Source organism: Coturnix japonica, chromosome 1 (assembly GCF_001577835.2).
Source record: "Coturnix japonica isolate 7356 chromosome 1, Coturnix japonica 2.1, whole genome shotgun sequence".
Lineage (NCBI taxonomy): Eukaryota > Metazoa > Chordata > Aves > Galliformes > Phasianidae > Coturnix > Coturnix japonica.
The window spans coordinates 81,409,092-81,432,852 of NC_029516.1; the positions used below are offsets into that span (position 1 = coordinate 81,409,092).

Here is a 23,761-nt window from a genome sequence, read left to right on the forward strand (position 1 = left end):
CCCCTGGAGGTGTTCAAGGCCAGATTGGATGAGGCCCTGGGCAGCCTGGTCTAGTATTAAATGAGGAGGTTGGTGGCCCTGCATGCAGCAGTGGGGTTGGAGCTTTATTGATCTTTGGTGTCCCTTCCAACCCAAGCCATTCTATGATTCTATAATTTCATTGCTTTAATAGCATTAAGCAGATGTACCTGGCTGATATAACTTGTTTCGTTCATAGTAGTTTATATTTTACTGTCTTTTATATGTCTAATCCAAACACCACCACAAACATACCATTTCTTTTTCCATTTTCAGTTGTGCTGCTTGATACTACAGCTGTCCTTGGAGAATTAGGATGGAAAACATTTCCTTTAAATGGGGTAAGTCAGTCACTATTTTGGTTTTATTGTCTTGAGTTTGAATTCTGTCACTACTGAAGTGAATGGCCATTATACCTGAGTGGATTGCAGTATGGACTTGATGGAAAGATTTTGGTTCTCAGCTCTAGACCAGACTGTATTGTAAAAGGGAATAACAGATGTAATAATGATCACATTGTGCACATTGTTATGCTTTTTCTTGTTTAAGAATCCATCACATTTTAAAATCTCATTCTAACTGTTATGCATCATGAAGTTACACATCAAAAATTCTTACGTTTGTGGCTGTGTTTATGAATACACTTTTTTTTGTAAATTAGAAGGAAATTCGAGTTTTGATTTTATAACTTGATTGAAATGAGGATTTAGTAAGATGGCATCAGGTTTGCTAAATCGGGAAAACATTAAAAAATGTGGTAATGCCATAAAACTAGTGTGAACATTTTGGAAAGAAAACTTCACTTGGGCTTGTTGCCTCAATGCACTGTTCTAGATTAAGGTTCACTATTCATGTTTAAAGTTGCAGTTTTACAGCATTGTTAGTACAAATGGACAGGCACTTGACATTCTGTTCAGGGCTGTAGAGCATTGCAGGTATATGGTATATTTGGAGGTGGTGTTATTTGAAGAACAGTTGTCAGATCTTTGCCAGTGGCTACATTTCAGAGGTTGTGATCTCTTTCTACCTGGTTGATGCACTTTACAGATCTTAAGAGACATTTGTATGATAACTGTTGAACTAAGATACAGTGTCCTGGAGCATTTAACGCTTATCACATTGGCTTCTAGTCCTGATATCATTGTACGTGCAGCTCTTGATTATGTATCACCTGCTTTTATATTAGCTGGTGTTCTCTCTTATTTCTCGTGTATGTAACAGAGTTTCCAGATTCTCTGAAGTTAGCTCAGAAAGTATTATTTTGCTGAGTGAAAAATCTTGTTCCACTTTAATATATTTTACTTCTTGTAATCCATTCCTGAAGGAAGTAGAAATTGTCTATCCTTAATAATTCATGTTTGTGAAATGCCTTCTGTGCCTCTACCCCCAGGGATTTCAAGCAATGTGACATTTCTTAATCTCAGGCTATTTTAAGCTTCACAAATTACTTTTTTTTTTCTTTTCTTTTTTTTTTTTCTTTCCTTTTTTTTTTTTTCCAGTCCGTTGTATTCCTAGACATCATTTTATTCTGTTGTAGATACTTCCATGTTTCTCATTTTATATTCAGTCTCATGTAGTCTGATATAATTCTGCAATTTTTCTTTTCCTCCAGAAAACCTAGATGAAACAAATAGTCTTGTATATTAAATTTGTCACTGTATTTTCACGTTATTATTTGCTCTAAAAAAAGCAAATTCTGCTGTACATTGTGCTGAGAAAGTAAATATATATATATATTGTTCTAGTTTTGTGATGAATTCCATCCAATTAAACAGGGAGGCTGGCATTTGGAAATTAAATTAGATATAATTTCAGATATTCTGTAAATTCTGAAAAGTTTTAGTTAATCCGGTAACAACAGCTGCGGTATACAAGCACAAAAATGCACTTAAAGTTGATATAAAATGTAGCTATTATAAAATATTTATTTTGGTTGATCATTCCTACCCTTAACATTCATTTTGCAGCATATTGTTGTTTTTAGGAAAATGGCTTTGCCATGTCCTAAGAGTAAGGAGCACTTATTGGCATAGAGAGAGTTTACCTTTAAAGTAGTGCTTGGAATTTTATTAGAAAATTTACCAATAAGTAAAATGTGTTGTGTTGTTGTTGTATTTTAATTCTTAGTGTAAGTATGTGGGAGTAAAGAGGTTATTAGAATAGGGAAAAGAGGATATATAAAATAAGAAATACGGCTTACTGCCCCAGCTCCCTCAGCCTCTCCTCAAAGGGTTGATTTTTCAAGCCCTTCACAAGCCTCGTTGCCCTTCTCTGGACCTGTGTCAGCACCTCAATGTCCTTTCTGTACTGAGGTGCCCAAAACTGAACACAGTACTTGGGGTGAGGTCTCACCAATACTGAGCACAAGGGCAGGATGACTTCCCTAGTCCTGCTCACTACACCATTCCTGATACAAGCCAGGATGCCATTGGCCCTCTTGGACACCTGGGCACGCTGCTGGCTCATATTCAGCCGACTGTCCATCAGCAAACCAAGGTCCCTTTCCATCAGGCAGCTTTCCAGCCACATCTCCCCAAGCCTGTAGGGTTGCCTGGGGTTGTTGTGACCAAAATGCAGGACCCAACACTTGACCCTATTGAAACTCATGCCCTTAACCTTGGCCCATCGATCCATTCTATCCAGGTCCCTCTGTTGTGCCCTTGTCTCCTCCCTCAACACTCTCTCCCAACTTGGTGTTATCTACAAACTTACTGAGGGTGCAAGAAGCATGATCAGTTTAGGAAGGAGACTGAGTCACTGGTCATATACAGCAGGAGATGATTGAGGGAAAAAAAGGTCCTCTGTGTTTCACAGTGCCATGAAAGAAAATAGCTTAGTTAGTGTACTGGTCCTGTAAAGTCTGTTGTGAGCACCAACAGCTAGTGGTAATGCTGGACATCTGAAACAGTGCAGGAAAAAGAAACAGCCAACAAAGCAAAATAAATAGTGGAGATGAACAACATAAAAAATGAGAGTTCTCTTAAAAGGATAAGCAGAAGTGCTGATTAAAATTAATGTTTGCTGGTTTTTCTGGGTTAGTCTCATTCTGACAAACTTCATTAAAATACAGCAAATGTACATAATGTTTTTGATAATCGATCATACTGAAGAACTGCATAGAACTATTAAAATACGGAAAACTGCATTACTTAAGCTTATAAAATATTAAAGACGCTAAAGATGAAAACTGAACTGGAATGTATTACTGTAGTATTTTCATTTAAATTATCCTGAGAATATGTATACTGAGACATGTCTTCTGCCTGTCCAGTGTGCTCACTCTTGAGGCACCAGCACCCAGAGGTTGTTTGGGATAGGCTGGTTCTTCACTCTGCCCTCAGTGAGCACAATGAAGCCCATTCACAGTGCCTCTGGTTTCAGTCCTTTGCAACTGTGACTGTGAGGAGGTATGCTATGTACCGCTTCTCCTCGCAGCATGCTGCTGTGCAGGGCCTTCCCTCTCCTTTCTCTCTGCATCCTGACTTCTTCCTTCAGATAGAGAGTCATCATCTGCCACCATGTGAATCCTATACATGCAGCTTTGTGTGAAACAACCTCTCTCAATGTCAGTGGAGGTCTCTTCTAAGGTGAGCTCTCTCATGAGCCAATCACAGAGCTCCTTGAACTCACACAGCACCCATGCGAGTGTAGCTGGCTTCTGCACCAGGTGCTGGAAGAGCTTGATGGGAGTTTGACAAGGACATTTAGGTTGAAAACCTTTAGGTTGCTCATTAAAGTTGCCAGCCAGCACTTTAAGGGTGTATACTTTAAGCTTCTGAGGAAGTTGTTTAGCAGTAACCTCTGGCAATTTGCTTTGAAGAGTTCAGGAGTCTATGAGAGCTAGTTGCTTTTCAAGAACCATCTTTTAAAATCCCATTGTGCTGCAAGTCAATAAATAGGTAGGGCAGAAGACTTACCTGACTGAACAGGAAACTTTGTTTTGCAACTAGAGTAGAAAAAGAAAATATATGACCTCTGTGTGGTGATGCACTGTCTCCCTAACCTGGCCTTTCACCTATATCCCTTCTCAGGCAATAGCTATCACTGTTGGGTCTGATGGATACATTTGGTCATGATAAATGAACTGGGATCAAGGTGGACATCGAGGAAATAGCATGTATGAATCAAATATGGCTGGTATGCAGTTACTACTAGTAGTCATTCGTCTTACCCCACAAATAATGGACAGCCCAGGGACTTCTGAGCTGTCATTGCATGACCTCAGGCAATGCCAGAATCTTCTCCTTGAGTAGGAAATTTCAAGTCTCAACGTTATTCATCAAAGCTGAGAAATTCCTTACTTGCAACATATTTTCACTAAGTGACTATCTGATAGCTTCTTGAAACTTCTTATAAGATTGAGAGACTTCTTATCTGCTAATAGCTTTCTAACTTGCTGTATGGTATTGAGCGACATAAAGGATTGATTGCACTTATAATTCCTTAGACATAAAGTCCAGAGGATCCATTCTAAACCTCATGACTAAATGAGAGGGTCTCCTTAACAGTTTTGGCTGACCCTGTTGTCTATTCAGTACATAATCAAGTGACCTTACCATCATGAACCTTGTCAAGTCATGTAAGATTTGTTAAATCACTACCTTCTAGCAGTAAAATATAACTGTCTCTTCTCACAAGTGAAGTATATAATATCATCTGTGACACTCTGGAAGCAAGGTTTGGCTTCACAGGGAGAGTGCAGAGCTGCAGTTCACATCTGCAGGGAGAAAACAAGAAAAGCCAAAGCCCAGCTTGAGTTGACACTGGCCACTGTGGTGTCAGACAACAAAAATAGCTCTTTCAAGTATGTCAGCAGCAGGTCAGTACTTGCAGTGGATGGTCACATATCAAGTAGGATGGGGGAAAAAGAAAAGGCATTTAATGCCTTATGTTGTTTTGTTTTTTGTTTTTTGTTTTTTGGTTTTTTTTTCTTTTTTTTCTTTTTTCTTTTTCTTTTTTTTTCCCTCAGTATTTAACAGTAACTACAGATCTTGAGCTACCTAGAGTGTGAGATTCATAATTAAGGGAATAGTGATTTGTCATCTGTGGTTACTTAAGTTTGTAAGGGGACAGTTGTATTAGCTCAGCATTCATGGAGCTGGTTGGGATGCACACTGGAGTGCTGAAGTAATTAGCAGATGTTGTAGATATGCCCCTCTCAACAATTTACCAAAGCTCGTGTGAGTCTGGGCAGGTCCCTGCTGACCGGAATCTAGCCAGTGTCACATCCATCTACATGAGAGAAGACAAAAGAAACGACAAACTTATTGGAGTAACCTCAGTCCATGGATAATTTACAAAGTAGATTGTCCTGGAGTCTACTGAAAGAGATATTTGAACAAAGTTATTATCAGGCATAGTCAGCATGGGCTTGCGTATGGAAAGTCTTGCCTTAGTAATTTGATTTCCTTCTATTATAAGGTTACTGCTCAGTGGATGAAGGGACAGCAGTGGATGGAATCTTTCTGTATTTCAGTAAGGCCTTTGATATAGATCCTCATGGCATCCTTCTGAACAAATTGTCCAACTGTGAGATAAATAGGTTCATGCTACACTAGGTGATGAACTGGCTTGATGGTAGAGCTCAAAGTGTCGTAGTGAATACAGTGAATCTGAATGGTGGATGGTGCCAGCAGTGTTCTCCAGGGCTTAATTCTACAGCCATTCCTGTTTAGTATTTTTATCAGTGATCTGCATGTAGGAGGAGATTGCATTTTCATCAGGTTTGCTGATGATGCTAAACTGGGAGGTGCTGCTGAATCCTGGAGGGATGAAAGGCCTTGCAAAAGAATCTAGATACATTGGAACACTGGACAATTAGCAATTGATCAAATACAAATACTGAGTTTAGTGTCTGGAGAGTAGCTTAGCAGAAGGGCATCTGAATGTATTGGTTGACAGCAGGTTCAACATGAGTCTGTAGTGTACTCAGGCAGCCAAGAGGGCAAACCACATTTTGGGATGCATTAAACACAGCATAGCTAGCCAGTCAAAAGAGATTATTCTCCTGCCATATTTATCATTGGTGCAGTCTCACCTAAATAATTGCATGCAGTTCTGGTCTCCATGATATAAAAAAGATATTAAAGTCCATGACATTGCCCAAACAGCAAGAAAACTGGTAGTAGGGCTGGAAGACATCCTGTGAGAAGAGGATGAAGACAGTTGCATTGGACACCTGGAGCAAAAAGGCTGAGAGGCAACCTCACAGAATCACAGAATGACCCGGGCTGGAAGGGACCTCAAGGATCACGAAGCTCCAACCCCCCTGCCTGGCTAGGCCACCAAACTTCCATGTTTACTAGATCAGGTTGCCCAGGGTCCCAACCTACCTGGCCTTGAACACCTCCAGGGATGGGGCATTAACTCCCAGTTATGATATGGAATACCAGTAACCAAAAATAATCAAACCATGACATTCCACCCCTTATTCTACATCACTACATCATGCTTAATATATACAAACAAACTATAAGGCTAGGTTGAAGTAGAATAAAAAACTTGTAGGAGTTATTCTTCTGAAATTTGAGGATCTTTAACATTGTTTAACATTCATCTCCTAGTGTTTCTATTTATAGTATATTAAAAAAGAAAAAAAAAAAAAGAAAAAAAAAGAAAAAGAAAAAATAAACAGAAAGCCAGCTTTTATCAGTTTTGGTAACCTCCCAAACAGGTACTTGCTTGGTACATTCCCAAGTGAGTATACAACACAGTGGATTTCTATTTAGCATTTATATGCAGTATAACCATTTAGCTGCAATGAGTCATGCACAACTGCATTATCCATTATTTTGTAATATGTGATTTATTTTTCCTTTTCTTCCCCATTGTTTGTACAGCCTTCCTGAAGCTTGTGTATACAGTGCTGTTTCTTACAGTTGTTTCTTATTTGCTTGACAGTTTTTTCCTTGCATTTTGAAATGATAGTAAATTAAGTATTAGAACTAAATGCAGTGTAATTAATATTCTTGAGGTCAGCAGAATCAGTTTTTGTTGACTGAGTTCCGGGTTAGCTTTTCAATGATGGGCTGCCTAAAGTTTCGTCTTTAGTAATGGACACACCTAATACTTTCTCTGTTCTTTGGGCAAAATGTCTTCATAATGTCTGATTGATTTATGAAAAAGTATGTGCCATGGAATGAAAATAGTTATTTACTCAACAAACTCTCACTCTGTAACCTTGAAAACGCAGAAGTTTTGCCTGGATCGATTAAAAAAAAATAAAAAAAATGGGAAAGAACCCTCTCATCAATTTAAAAAGAGTGTGTTAAGTATAAGCAAGTGGGCAGTCCAGTTGAGTTCATATGAACCATTAGCCAGAGTTCCAGCTGAAGTCAATTTAGTGAACTTGGGAAAATATGATACTTTTAAAATTTTCCCACTACAGTCTGTGGTGCTGTGGTTGTTACAAGGCCAGTTTTTTTTCTATGGGATTAAGCACAGATTTAGTGGTTAAAGAAGTGGATATAATGTGGGGAAGTAATAAATGAGAGATATTGAATTAGTAAGAAAATAGTAACAAAAGAGATGACCCAGTATCTGAGACATAAAACTAAGTAATATATGGTGAAGACACTAACACAAACATTAAGTAAGTGAGGTTAGTGCATTAAGCATGCTTAGGTGGGAATATGACATCGTAAGAAAAAGATAGATAGTGCATTGTAAATATAGCATTACTCTTCCACAATTGAGTTCTGCTTTTTATATTATCTTGTTATCTACAAGCAGAGTAGAACTACATTGTACAAAAATATAACAACATAGAAATAATAGTACAGAGTATAGCATGAAAAAATGCAAATTCTCTTAACTATAGTTGCTTAGATTTGTCTATGAAAAGAAAATTGGATAGGTTATATGTATTTGTAAACTTCTAAATTTGCATATCCGCTTGGTCATATTAATATTAAGGACAAGTTGATTTGAAAATGTCATGTTGCAATGAGAATTACAATATCAACAGTACTTCTAATCTTCACATTTAATATTGTAACCATTAGACCTCAGTAGATATTTAAATTATTCATGACCAGAAAGAAGAATTCATCAGAATGCCCTTACATCAGAGGCTGATTCAAGCATTGTCATTACATTAATTCAGTAAGAAGCATTTCACTAAAGTCTGTCTTTTTAAAAGACATCAAGTAACTGTAATTTCTTTTCATAATTTGTTCCATTAATTAATTAGATCACTGTTTTTCAGTTTCCTTCTGTTTCCTACTGTTCTTCCTTCTCAGTCTCATGTTGTATCTAAGTAGATGAAAACCTTTATTGCTTCTTCTTCTACTTCTCCAAAGTTCAAGTCATTATGTGTCTCTTCTTTTTCAAGAATATTGACAGAAGTAAGCAGTATTTTATAGCCAGTTTTATGGTTTTCTGCAGTTGCAAATCATCATGCCACTTTTCTTTACTATTCTCCTGTTTAAACATCAAAGAGTTCCCACTAGGCTTCTTCACTGTAGTAATAATATTAGGAGCTCATGTTCAGCTGATTCTCAACCATCTTCAATGGTTGTCTTCCAGAACTGCTGTTTTATAACTCATAGTAATCTACTCATTAGATATAATTGAGATTCCTGCTCTTAGATATGTAAACAGACAACATCCTTGGATGAATTTTCCTGACCAAAATATTCATCTCATCCTGTGTTTTAAAATTTTTCTAAATAACTTACCTTTGAATAGTCTTATTTCAAAAAAATTGTAATTATATTTCATTTTTATTGTTTCTAATATGATGCTGTATATCTATATGATATGTAATCATAATTTTTCACTTATGTAGTCTATGTTTGAATATTGTAAAATACTTGTGTGACATGGCACGCAAGTATCACATGATCTAATAGCTTTTGGGGAGGTAATTTGTGGGGTAAACAAGATGCTTTAGGGCATTTAGAATCTTAATTATGAAATCTGAAAGTATTTATCAGTTTTTAGTCTGATAAGAGCCCTGTAGTTTGAGAAATGTGACACAGTGAAAAAGGCATCATAGTTCAAAGACATCTCTGCTTCCTTAATGCCATATTTTGGTGAGTGGACCAGTTGCCTGCTGAGTCCCCACAGTTGCTTGCTTACTTCCAACCAGTAGAGTGGGAAAGAAGCATAGAAAGGCAAATGTGAGGGAAAATCCTAAGTCTTGATAGTTATATGAGGAAAAGAGCCATCACTCGTGACCTCCCACCAGCAAACTGATGCCCAGCCAGACTCTGAGCAACAAATACTCTGAAGAATACTCACCAGCTGTATTGCTGAGCATTGCATTTATATGGGATAGGATTTTCCTTTGGTCACTTGGGACAGCTCTCCAATCTCTTTCCAACCTCTCGTGTACTCCTTGAGGGGGCAGAGTAAGAAATAGAAAAGGCCTTGATACTGCATAAGCTCTGTTCAGCAATAGCTAAAACATTAGTGTATTTTGGTCACAAATCTAAAACTCAGCACCACGCAGGTGCTATGAAGAAAATTAACTCCATTCCAGCCAGACCCAGTACACAAATTTGAAGTCAATATGAAAAAATGTCAGGATCACAGAAGACACATACTCTTTTAAGTCTTTCACTTCTATTCCAGAAAAGTATCTTTGAATAGTCTATGAAACAGAACATTGCACCCATTCATTCAGATGTTGCAAAAGTAGCAAGAAATAAACTCTTTAAACGCTTGGGAACATTTCTGAGAAAAAGCATCTGAAGGTGTAAAATCCTCTGTTACAACAATTCTGCGGCAGTAAAGATATAAAGTTGTGTCTGTGAAAGCTCAGCAGCCAGATTTCAAAGGTGTCACCAAGAATATGGTTTTAATAATAAGTTTAGTAGAAGGTAGGGATTTAGCTGTCAGAACATTTAACAGAGATGAAGGAAAAGTAAGGCTAATCAGATTTTCACACAGTCTGGGGAATTGAGAGATGACATTAAGCAAAATATTTTAAATCACATAGTAGAACAGTAATTTGAACATAATCAGACACTGTGCTCTGCAGTGCCATATTTAGAACCCTTTTTGACGTTTAAGGCGGGCTGTATGAGGAAAAAGGTAAATAGAAGGTTGTTTTTCTTGAGATGAATATTGATCAGAAGGGTTTTGATGATTAGGTACATGCAACTGTCAAAGAAAGCTTTTCTAGAGGAATTACTGTTGTTAATTTGAGGTGATTTACCTTTGAGATTCCACTCCCATGTTTCATTTAAGAACACTTCTTAGAACATTAAAAGTTTTCTTGAAAAGTATATATGTCTATACAGCTCTGTGCAAGTTTGTCACGTACATAAGTTTTTGTTTTTCTTGGTATTTCCTATCAAAGAGGCAAAAATCTCAATTTTTATTTGTATATGATCTTAAAATACTATCTGTGATTGAGTTCCCATGGTATGGATGCAGGGTTACCAGTGCTTGTTCCATCTATTATCATGTCCTCCTTTTTGTGCAGTATTGTAGTTAGTATTCATTTGGTTTTGTGTGAAACATCTGATTATAGATTCCATAGAGGAAAGCTATTGGTAAAACATAGTCATGTTCTTATTTAGATATTGCAAACTCATTGGGGCCAATTTGTGCTTGCCTCTGTGCGGTCATAGATCTAAAGCATTCATACCCTAAACAATGAGATATAATTATCTGCAAATTAAAAAAAGAAACAAACAAATAATTAAAAAAATCCAAAACAACACATCACCCACTTGTAAGAAAATGCATACAATATGGTTCAGTACAGAACAGTTATATGTTTAAATAGTCATCTGTTAAAATAAAGCTGTAGAAGTAGACTCTAAACTGCTTAACGGAAGGCAATTTGTTTTGTTTTTAATCTACTATGTAGTAAGCCTGAACTTCATGATAATATTGCTGTATATACTGTTTGAATTATTTTTCCATTCCTATTTAGTTTAGATGATGTTGTATACAAATATGTTTCTAATAAAGCAAAATTTTGTCTATAACTGAAATCATTACTATAGGATATCTGCTAAGCAAAACCATAATTATTACTGTGTTTGTAGCAGGATGACCTCTTAACTAGGATGTCAAGCTGAGAGTTTATCATCTCATTGTATGGTACCTGCTTTACAGGGGGTTGGACTCGATGTTCTCTTGAGGCTCCTTCCAACCCCAGTTATTCTATGATTCTGTGATCTCCATTTCATCCTCTCTGAATTTTAACATAAAACAGAGCAGAGTGTTAAAATCCATGCTGAATCCACGTATCTGAAATTCAGGTCTATCATAATAATGGACTGACAGCATTGGTGGACAAATGGAGGATAATTGATGTTGTCTATCTGGATGTGTGCAAGGCCTTTAACATGGTCCCATGTAACACCCTGTTCTCTAAATTGAAGAGATTTGGATTTGAAGGTTGGACAATTAGGTGAATAAATAATAAGTTGGATGGTTGTAGCCAGAGTGGTGTTGGGGATGTTTCTTCATCCAGGTGCAGGCCAGATGTAAGTGGTGTCCCCTGGGTGTCTGCCTTGGGACTGGTGCTCTTCAGTGTCTTTATCAGTGACGCAGACATTGGGATCAAGTACAGAGGAGTTGGAATGAAGTGATAATTTCCTTCCAACTTAAGCCAAGCTATTCTGTGATTCTGCAATTAGCGAGACTGTTTCTATTTCTTGTCCATGATTAAATCTTCCCCACTGCCTTCACACACCAAATATTTTCTTTCTTACTTGTCTGTGTACTCTCATGACTATTAAGGACTTTGTACTGTTGAGACCCCCCTTTTTACTAGGATCAGGATTACAATTAAGGAAACAAGCAGGCAGTCTTGAAATGTTCAGTGCAGCAAAAGTGCTACTTAAAATGTCTTTTTTTTTTTTTCTTTTTTTTTTCTCCTTAATCATATTTGTTTTGTATCTTGGTTAGAATTAGTTCATGCGGTTGGTGCCCAGAAACTACCAAATAGCAAATGTAAAACTGTTCATTTTGTTTTCTTACTATGCTGCTTTGTAATGTATCTTGTCTGTCACATGTAGTTTAACCATTACACACAAATCAACTTGATTATTTTTCAGTGCATGTTTCATCTTTTGTTGCAAAAAAAGTCATAGAACAACAGTAGCAGCATGTAGATTTTCTGTTGTGTTTCCCACTCTAAGTATGAGAAACAGCATAGGTAGTGGAGCACTGTAAACATCTATATTTTCTGTGCCACAACCCCACAAAATGTATGCTAAACTTGATACTGTTTTTTTTCTAAAGTGCATTGGTTGGAAGTTAAAATAGATAAGAATACTACATAGGGGCTGCACATCTATGTTTGGTGCACATAGAAAGTAGCTTTTAAGTCACTGCAAATTTCACCTTCATATCATGCCTTAACAAAAAGGAGTAAGAAAAAAAGAGTATAATTTAATGAAAATTAACACATTCTTGCATTTTTTTTTCCTGTATGGAAAAGGGGATAATTTGTGAGAGAAAAAGTACTTGACTTGGAAAACAAGTATAGCTCACTTAAAAATTGCATAGGATGCATTTCAAGCTGTGTTGAGTTACAGAATTTTTACTGTTTCTGCCAGCATGTAAAGACTAAAATTCAAAAATTAATTCATATCCATTCACAATTAAATATAATATTGTTTCTGATACAATTCAACATTCACTGTGCACAAGAATGTAGCTATAAAGCATAGCAAACTGAATATTGCCTTCATTGCAAAATCGTGAAAAAGAAAGGAAAAAAGAAAATGGGAAAAAAGCAATATTTATGGAAATATCAGCTGCATACTGAAAATCTATTTGAGCCAGTGTATTTTTAGAGACTATACTGACCTCATGAGAACTGCTCCTTGGAATTCCTATGTGCACAGGAAATGTTCTCATAAATGCTTAAGGAGTTGATAAATATCAAGGTATTCTGAAAAGCATTCTCTCTGAACTGTACAAAAGGCACAAAATATGTTGTTGTTGCTCTTTTATTTACTAGAGAGAAAGATGAAAGTGGCAGCAGCAAAACATGCTTTACTCTTGTTGCTTTTTCTTGTATGATATGTTCAGTAATTAAGTGAAATTCTTGACAAACTCCTGCTTTTATCATCTTTAGTGACTGTGGCAATTATATACTAAAAGTGGATATTCTATGTGTAATAAAATTAAAATAATTTTATATTAAAATAATTAATATGCTCTTAAGGGTTTGCAGTAGTCTGGCCTTGTATTAGAAGCCTTTACTTAGAACTAGAAGGAGTTAAAACAAAAAATTGAACAGTACTTTTGAACATTTTACTGATGTTTTGGTACATTGACTTAATTTTTGAAGTTACAGGAAAGCAAAATATTTATCAAGAAATCTTCAAGTTTGAGTCATCTTCTAAGCCTCTTTTAAATACTTAAGCACAGACATCATACTCTTTGCAAATTGCAGTAAATCATTTACATTCTGATGGCACTTTAAAGTATAGGACTTTGCACTGGATTTCACATTTGTAAGGATGAAAACACTATATAGTTTTCTTCTCTGCAGCAGTTCTCACTAAGTGGATCTTGATACAGTAGTTAGGACCAGCTTGTTTGGGGCGTAATTAAATAAAATTGTGGGGCTCTACTTCCCAGAATGGTTCCTCTTCATCCAGTACTTCATCCAGTGGTTGGCAACTCTGCATGTGGCAGTGGGGTTGGAAGTTCCAACCCAAGCCATTCTATGATTCTGTGATTCTATCATTCCATAATTCTGTCATTCTGTCATTCTCTGATTCATTTTTGACATTGGCCAGGAAGGACTCTACTGACATTTTCTGAAATCTTCATGTTAGTTGCAGTCCCTAAGGTCTTAACACGTTTGTAGTTACAGATTTCTCTTCCTGATTTGCCTGGGTCCATTTATTTTGATCTATCTGCATTTTATCTCCTGTCAAAAAATCCATGTTTTACCAGCTTCCTGAGTGATATGTGCTTCTCTGTCCATAAAGTCATGCCAAAAACTCAAGTCAGCATATAAGCTATGACCATATTGCAAGCTAAAAGAGGGTCAAGAAGCAGTAATAGTGTTGTGCATACTCCTTGGCTTCCTTGCTGCTTTGCAATGGTCCCACTTGCTGTCCCTAAGACAAATCTTCTATAAATTCAGATTTGGGGGTGAGAGTCTGGCCCTCCTGTTCTTGGCGGTGAACACCGGAGTAGTAAACCTTAGGCTGAGAATGCTGAAAACATTATCCAGCTGAACTGAAAACTTGATGCTGTAAAAATTTTTCTCAGTTTTGCTCTGCCTGCCTTTATGTGTCTATTTCTAAATTTCTAGTGTAATGCTTTAGCTTGAAACCTCCTCCTTGAGGAGCAGATAACAATTTAAAGTGTACAGCAATTGTCAGTCCAAAATGTAAAGAATTAATATTACAGATTCAAGCAGATATACTTTATGTAGTGCTCTACACACATGACTTACTACATTTTTTCTTGCAAAGGGATTCAACCAAGTATGGAGCCCTTTACCACATGGATTATGCATTTATGCAAACAGTCATAGCAGAATTGGAAATTGTTCATGTAGTCCTAATAAGCTACTTCACAAAGTGTAAAATAGGCAGTTTGTAGATATGTTTATTGACTGCTAATAAGGAAATTGAATTCTTCTTAGGAATTACAATTATGCAGAGAAAAAAAAACTGGCATTTATGAATATTAATTATAACTACATTGCAGATTTAAGAGAATAATACTCCTCTATTGTATTTAATGAAAATAAACCCTTTGGAGGAATTTAAAATGTGATATGTGACCTGCAAGAATAAATTGAAAGGTCACAACTACTTTGAGATGTGGAACAACATTCCAGATGTAGAATGCAGATGTTCTATCTGGCTTCTTGTGTTGTTAAGACAAGCGTATAACCTTGAAATAAACAGAAGTGGATGGTCTCACTTGGCAAAATGGTACTTCTTTTCATTTTATATTTCCGGAGGCTTTAGAATTTTGTTTATTTTAGAAATGACCAAATCTTTTCCACTGGACTCACTGAGACAAGATGGAGGTATAGATGACCTGCTTCTGGGTATCTTACTACTGGGGAAGGATCTTATTAACCCATCTGTTTAAAACATACAAACAAAGGCTCTTAAACAAGACTATCACCAAATGGAGCAAATACATGTAACTTCAACTTATAGCAGTTATTTTGAAAGTTCTTGGAATTTGATTTGCAGTGTTAAATGATGGCAACATTGCGTTGAAAATGAATGGATGTTATTGAGCACAACAGTTAGGTAATGTGATGATATGCAATGTATCATCACCTTGTTCAATAATTTCTCATCCTCTGCTTGTACTTTTTATCAGCTTTCTATACGATCAAGGATACTCTTAAATTTTTCATTTTATTTCATGAAAAGCTCAGATATTTTGCCTCTCAGCTAACAATATATGTTCTTTGCATTATGCTTCCAACTAGTAAGTGATACAGTGCTGAGCTCTGGATGTGTAATTTACACCATAAAATTTTACTATTAATGTTCAACTTACTGTAGCAGTGTATACTGACATTGGTTCTTGGCATGTTAGAAGCATGACATGAATAATTTTACATCGAAGTAGTTTAAAAGGCTGAGGGAGTTCATTTATACCAGCATAACCAAGGGGATTGCTTGGTTCCCCGTTTAATGTAGGATAGCTAAGGGGATTGACTTCAGCTCTCTGATTCTTGCCATGATGATTAAGGGAATTTTTTTAAACACCTCATTTCATGTTGTATAGCTACTCTAAAAGGATTAGTTTTGGATTGCACTTTCACGTAGGAGAGCTAAGGGGATTAGCTTTAGCTTTTCATTCTCTGACACAATAACTTGGGACAGTTGCTTTTGTTGCTCATGTGGTTGCATCAAGAATTTTCTTACCATTGCTGTTCTTATTTCAGTTTCTTTCTGTGTGTTCATACTACTCGAAGTTATTTTACTTTGTTCAAGCTTTCTGCCCTGCAGTTAGCAAGCATGTAGCCTATAGTGAACATTTATCAATAATATTAAGTTAATGAGAAGCAATGAAATTCCATGTGTTTTTGATCTCTGTTTCTTCAGATAAAACCAAGTTTAGGAATTGTCATAACCAGTCACATTGGTGGTTCATCTAGTGTACTATCTGATATCTGACAATGAACACAACCATGAGTTTTACTCCACTACCTGTTCGAGTGCAACTGCAGCAGAGATGCTGGAGCAAATCCAGTAAAGGTATCAACTGAGTCACAAATGGCCAAGCACCAAATCCAATACAGCTGACACTCTGAAATGCTATGATTTTTTACTTGGAGAGCAGAAATGTAGACTCAAGTGCTATCAGAAGCTCTCCTTAAGTTTCTTGCACAGCATTGTTTTTGTGAATATATCACTTCCAGTTAAACCAGCTCTGAGCTCTGCACTGTGCAGCTAGCACAAATTAATATTTCCAAACATAGAAGCAAGGGAGATGTCTGTATGTAAATTCAAAATAGGTACTTCAAGTGCAGCTGAATAATTTATGTCTATACTGTTAAATAAATCAAGATCTGTGCACTGGCCTTGAATTCAGAGGTGCACATCTCCACAAAACTGTTTTGAATACTTGCTCTTACCTCAGCCTTTCTCTCCTGAGTGCAGAAACACTCAGTTTTGGTATGCCAAACATACCACAAACCACCTCAGTAAAAAATGAAATTCTCTCTAATGAATTTGAGGTGGCAATTCTATGAAAATTTGGCTTTAATTTAATAATCTATGATTATTATTATTTTTTTATTTATTGACTACCTTGGGTAACGTGACTGCATGTACTTCAAAGTTATGAATATATAATAAAATATGGTATTTTCTGACAGCAGATTAATCACAGTCAAGTAGATCATTTTGTGAATCCATGGAATCTATATGAAGACAAGTTTTTCCAATACTGTCATGTGTCTTTTCTGTGCAATGCCATTGCATATAGTAGAACTTACCAAAATTTTCATCATGTGTGTTTGGTGGTAGTCAGAGAAAAAGAACTTCAGTGAAGACAAATGTAGGTGTAGGAAGGTTTGCTAAGTAATGATCTGCACAATTTTTTTCTTTCTTTGTTTGCTTTAATGTCACAAATAGGATAACAGTAGTAACTATAATTCATTATTATAGTTGACAGCATTATATTGTACAGAGTCAGTATGCAATAGTAGTAATAGATTGACTTAATATTTCAAAGAACGGTGGTCCAAAATTTTCTACCATTTTAATGTTTCAAGTGGGAGATGCTACTAAAAGTATCCTAAGTTCTACCTAAAAGAAATAGTTGCATTTGAAATGACTTTTCTAATTCTTTTATTTATTTACTTATTTATCTGTTTTTTAGAGTTTTAATTTTAAATGTAGCTGTTACAGGTAGGACCAAGTACAGAAATGTTATCAAAGAAAGGGGTAGAAAGTGTTAAAATTCATGTTAAGAAGCATTATCTTAGATTCAAGTCACTATTTCCTGTCTTTGTTTCTGAACATTAGTGGAAAATTGATTCTGTGCAATTTTATATAGTTTTTCAGTTTTTTTTTTTTTTCCTAAGTTCCTCAGATTTCCTCAAATTTTACTCTTTCATGGGAGTTGAACATTAATTACTTATTTTTGGTTTGCTTGTATTTGCACCAAAAGCTGAATTATCTGAACTGTAGGATCGATTATATGTAATCCCTGTGGGCACAGTAATGCTAAGCAGCATGGTAAAAACAGTTATGCATGGACTTCATCATGTTAGACTCCTTGGAAGTGGAATTCAACTCTTCTTAGGTCCTCTGTGACTCATATAGCAGAGGAAACCCAGCCTTGTAAAGTTCATGGCTTTGCATGATACCATATGTAATTACTTTCAATACCCTTGGGAATATGACAGTAGAAGAAAAACACTTCTATTGAAATTCCTAGTTTGTCTAAAATAACGCCACAGCTAATGCTGACTGACATTTGAGAGAGCAACTTTCTTAAATCCCAGGGTTTTTTAACAATCCTTCTAAATAGTAAAGTACATTTGGAGTCTGTCCCTTAAAATCTAGTGTAAAGTTCTTACTATTCATGGATTTCCTTGCTCTTTTCCATTTATTAAAGAAAATAGGGGACTAAATTCTGCCTTATTTGAGTGAATGCAGAAGAAACAGCAGCTGCCTTGGCCACTGTCTGAAAGCAGAGTAGTTTCACATCTAGACTGGCATCAATGCAGCTGGCACACGACACACTTAGTGGAACTCCTTGGTCTTAACAGAGGAGAGCAGATCTTAACAGGCCAGCAGGGGAAGGGGGTGATTGTCTCCCTCTACTCAGCTCTTGTGAGGCCCCATCTGCAGTACTATATCCAGGCCTGGGGCCCCCGGCGCAGGAAGGACATGGAGCTCTTAGAGCGGTCAAGAGGAGGACCATTAAGATGATAAGAGGGCTGGAGGACCTCTACTATAAGAAAAGGTAGAGGGAACTGGGCTTGGCTAGATTGTAGAAGGGAAGGCTCTGTGGAGACCTCACTGTGGCCTTCCAGTACTTGAAGGGAGCATATAAATAGGAAGGGGAATGGCTGTTTACAAGGGTGGATAGTGATAGGACAAGGGGGAATGGTTTTAAAATGAGACAGGAGAGGTTTAGGTTAGATATTAGGAGGAAGTTTTTCACTCAGAGGGTGCTGATGCACTGGAACAGGTTGCCCAAGGAGGTTGTGGATGCCCCATCCCTGGAGGCATTCAAGGCCAGGCTGGATGTGGCTCTGGGCAGCCTGGTCTGGTAGGCAACTGTGCCCATAGCAGGGGGTTGAAACGTGATGTAGTCCTTTTAAACCCAGGCCATTGTATGATTCTGTGATTCTATAATCTTAAAATTTGTGCAATACAAGCTAACGGCTGTGTCTTCTGTACCTGTTAAAGGTAGAGACATGGTTGATATTGATAGTACATTCCATCCATAATGTGTGAAACCCTACAGAAGTTACAGTAACAAACTTCTCAGAGCATTCCCATCCAGTGCATACTAATAGCATAATACCAACTGCATTTTGTATGGAAATAGCATGTATTAAATGTTTCTTACCAAGCATAAACTTATTTACATAAAACGTGAACCAATGGCTAGGAACAAAATCAAAGAGATTTACAGTTTACTCTGGAAGCAAAGCATAAATATTCGGGCCTGTGTTTGGTGTCCAAATATCTACTCAGCTGGGCTGGACTGGGTACTTTACTGTAAGCATCTTTGGGTGCAAATTTCCATTTCCCTTGGGTGGACTCTGTGCAGGCAGGGAATATTATTTTTTTTTCAGAAGTCTCAAGCAGCATACAATAGTTACAAAAGTATTGCTTAGAGTGCAGCTGAAAGACCAGCATTTTAGGGAAAAGGATGTTAGGAAAAAGTTTTAGCTGGAAATGTATTTTGATATCCATAAGAATAATAAATAATGATTTCTTTTTCTTCTTAGGTAAATTGAGAGATTAATATGTCTTCTGAAAAGGAAGCCCAACCTAATTTTAAAGACTCTATACAGAAATGGCATAATTAGATACATTTTTTTATTCTTCAAGATATGTTGTGTTTCTGCTGTCTTATATTGTTAAGAATATGTAGAATTTTGACTTCATCTACCAAAGGTGAAAAAAATTAACACTACACAAAATCAGTGAAGGAATTTTGCTGTACAAATCCTGGCAATAGTCGAGAATAAAGGAGCAATCAATGCATGATACATTTTTCCTCTGATTTCCTATATAGGCAGATAATGAAATGTATTTTGCATCCGAACATTCACAGCGTTTTAGGTAGCCCTGACAATTCTCAGTTTTGTCACTTTCAGTTTAAATTAATTAAAATACTGCATTAAGTACAGAGAGCATTTGTTTAATTAATTACTTGCTGGCTTGCTAGCAGCAGTGGTATCATCAGAAGATATAAATATCTCTAGATGAGTCTTTACAATTATGCTTGTCTTGTGATGTGCCACGTTTGGAATTACTATTATATCCCAATTGTTGTAAGTTTAGCTTTTTCAAACCCTGCTGTCTCACAAGTTTTCTGGCTGCATTTGTCTGTTCATTTGGCTTGCTTCTTTCCAATCTGTCAGCAGGCTTGCAACATTTTCATTTCTGCTAGCTACATCAGTTAGATTCCCCTCAGTGATCAATCTGTTCTGCATTCATTTTGCCATGTACTGTGCTGAATTTGTAATTATGTCTAGAAATAGTAACTGACAGTTGGTCAGTAGGAAAATGGGGCAAGTAAGAAATTGTGATGACATTAGTTTAACGTACTTAAAACAAAAATGACAGGTCATATATAGGATAATTTAATAACAAAGTGCTTCATTTATGACAGCAGTGTTTTCCAAATCAAGTGAAAATTTGCCCCTTTAGGAAACGTTAATACTCTGTAATGCAAATACATTGTCTCAATTTCTTATCTTTCTCCACCATCTGAAAAGTATCCCCAACTACAGCTGACTTTTGACATGTCATGATACCAGTTCCAAATCTCATTTAGACTGAGGATTTGTGCTAGTCTTCCACATCCAAGTAATTTAAACTATTTTACTGGGGATTTTTTCTTTGTTGCCCATTTATGTTTATACTGCTATATCAGTTGATAATAGTTTGGAGCTTGGATGCCAGCTGTGTGCATCCTCTCATCATTGTATTATCTTAGTGCACGATTACTGAGGAAGATCCTGAACTTGTAAAGTGTGTCGGTTCACATCTTCAGAGCACTATCTGTAATTAAAAAGCAGAATAAAAAATAATTCTGCTTTCAAAGCAACACAAAACTCAGCAACTCCCTGGAAACACAACTCTTTGACCTTCCTATGTGTATGTATATGTTAAAGAATTTTTTACTGTTTTCCAGCTAACAATTTGAAAACAGAAATATTTGTCTGCTTAACATACTAGCAGTGTATGCTACAATCTACTTTTACAATCACACATGATTCTTTATTACAACTGTGCATTTATGTTAAGGTTGTGCCAGCAAATGAATACAGAAATGATGTCTAGGAAATTTTTGGTTGAAAGATGTTCTGAGATTGCTGGATGTCAAAGCTTTTTGCGTAAAAACTGCACTAGAAATGTACATTACACTAACCACTTTAATAAGAACTGATAAAAGAACACAGCATTTTAGACCTTTTAAAATCATATTAACTATGTAATATTGAACTTGTTGCATTCTGGACTTAGTTATTCTTAAGTTATTCTGAATAACTGGATTTAGACGAATGTGCAAGGAACAAGAATAAAGAGTTAGTATTACTCTGGTTTGAATGATGAAATCTACACTGAGAGGAAGAGCCAATAAGTGATTTTGGAGATACAAACATGAACTTAAAAAAAAAAAGATACCATAAAAGATGTTTTCCTGACACATGATGGCATGATCACTTCTTAAAGTTTGGGAACGATGAGGTCATTTCCTCTTGGTTCATATTACTGTTCTTTTTTTGTAGCAAGTACAGCATCATCACCAAATATAGACCTGCAATAGAATTCCATTTTTCATTCAATCTGATGGGTAAAATCAGATAAAACACATCATGTCAAATGTCCACCAGATGCCTTAAGTGCTTTAGAACAATTGCATCTATAACATAACTAAATTGCCAGAAAAGCAAGTGAAGATAATCAGTGCGAGTAATCTGAAAGTGTGGGAAAGTGGCATAGGACAATTGGTAAAATTGATGCAATATAGATTAGACATGCGTTTTATCAGCATTTCAAAATGTCATAGTATATTATCTTGCAGTGGAATATATTAGTTCGAAAAATCTACAATGATGTTTCAATACAATATGATTTTCAATAAAGCTTTAGCAGCTCAGTATCTTTGCAATATAAACTTGACAGAATGGTTGTTTTTTGGGAGTCTTGCATCAAAAAAAACCCAAGCAATGAAGAATCGAGTGAGGTTTGGTGTAATGTAGTTCAGCTAGACTAGAGAATATAATACTCAGTAGAAATATTTCAGATCAGTAAAATAGATCATTTGACATGTAACTCCAATTGATTTTGGCAAAACACAAGTAAATGTTTATAAGTTTAATCGATTAATTTAAGATTAAACCGAATCAGAGCTGTTACTGTCACTGGACTTGTCTGTTAAGAGAAATCAGACAAAGTTAAAAAAAGAAAATATTTCTGTTTCCATTTTCTGTCAACATTTATTGAGGCTATATTTATTTATACAATTGAAGGAGCAAAAAAAGCAATACAAGCTGATGAGGAAGATCACATTACTGAGTAGTTGTATCAAATTATCCCTACAGTTGTGTTTCTTTTTTTATTTCGTCTAAGTATATGAACTGATTCTGAGCTGCCTTTCGCTGTCACAGAACATTCCTTCAGATACAAAAATATTCCTCAAAATATAAAAAAAAAAAATGGAGCGATGTGTGGAATCAAGAATGATCAAACTTTACATTTGATCTGTTCAGTAATAGCACATGAAAGAAGAGGAGAATGATTGTTTTTGTAAACAAACAAACAAACTATATATTAGATAACTATCTTAAGCACTTAAAAAAATCCCACTTATATGGAGTTGCAGATTTATGCTCAAAAGCATAGAAAAAAAAATTTACTTTTATGTAGTAACCCAAATTGTTAAAGAGGGTCATTTATATGCACCAGCACAAGTAGTCACTCTGGTGATATAAACCTTACCTTACTATTGGCACTATTGGCTTTGCAAGTATCATTATACTAAACCATTGTTGTACCTATAAATTCTCAAAATGATAGCTCTACAAACTACAGTTCTGATGCCTCTGGTATGCAGTAAGTCCCAAATGTATATATATTCTAAAATTATAAATGTTCTGTTACAGCATTTAGACATGTTGCAGGGTGTTCCTTTCCTTTAAGTTGCAATCGCTCGTGTTCCCACACAAAATGAGTTCTTTATATTCAGCCTGCAAACATTTCTGATGCAGTTATGAACAGTCATGAGACAGAAGAGAAATCATTTACAATTATTTTAGGCACACTCCACTTAATTTAAAAGCTGCTGAAAGTTCCCAGCGTTCACATTAGCTCTGCTTTCACCTTTGGCAGAATTTGCTCTCACTGCTTCTCTATGGCCTCATACAGTGCCTGCAACAGATGACAAACACAAGAGTTTTAATAAGGTTTTACTGTAAGTGGTTGATGGAGATCAGGAAAAGCTATCACATTAAATGATGAGTGGTCACTTACCGTAAACAAGCAAAAATGCTGAAGTTGCTTTATAAACAACATACCATCTGTGTATTTTTTGTTATAGGAGAACAAGACATTTATATCACAAAAAGTGTGCTTAAAGGGCATAACTTATTAAATAAAAGTAAACTACATTTATACTCCCTTATAGTTCTTGTAGTTATAAGCAGCTCCAATGGCCAAAACTAGAAATTTGACATTGAGTATCACTAGAAAAATCATATTCATGCATGATCTCCGCCTTTATGGCCACAGATCTTTTAGGGAAATGTAGACTTAAAAGCAGATAATGGTCTCTTAAGTCTACCGTAAGCGTAGAAAGTTACAGTGTTTGGGTATATTTTGATCACTAGGATTTAGCTCTATTCAGTTTTCTCTCTTGATACTGTGTGCCTGCCATTATCCAGGAAAATTAATTCACTATGCTGAAGAGATGTAAGCGAACAGGAAGCTAAGCTGAAACAAGGTTTTATTTGATTTCACAGATGCCAGTTAACTCATTTTTGCTATCTATTTTTACTCTATCTATTATTAGTCACCTAATCTCTTGGAAGCAGAATGGCAAAATTGTCATGAGAAATGTTCTAAAGGCCAAAGAGGCT

At 36.1% G+C, this 23,761-nt stretch overlaps 1 protein-coding gene across 8 annotated transcripts in view; it reads left to right on the plus strand.

Moving 5' to 3' along the window:
* LOC107321707 (ephrin type-A receptor 6) overlaps positions 1-23,761 on the plus strand; it is a 438,332-nt gene that overhangs the window by 34,437 nt on the left and 380,134 nt on the right. For all 8 annotated transcript variants that reach the window (XM_032448196.1, XM_015878904.2, XM_032448175.1 and 5 more), the window contains exon 2: positions 295-359. In XM_032448196.1, the coding sequence (XP_032304087.1) occupies positions 295-359 (65 nt within the window). The remainder of the gene's footprint in view (positions 1-294; positions 360-23,761) is intronic.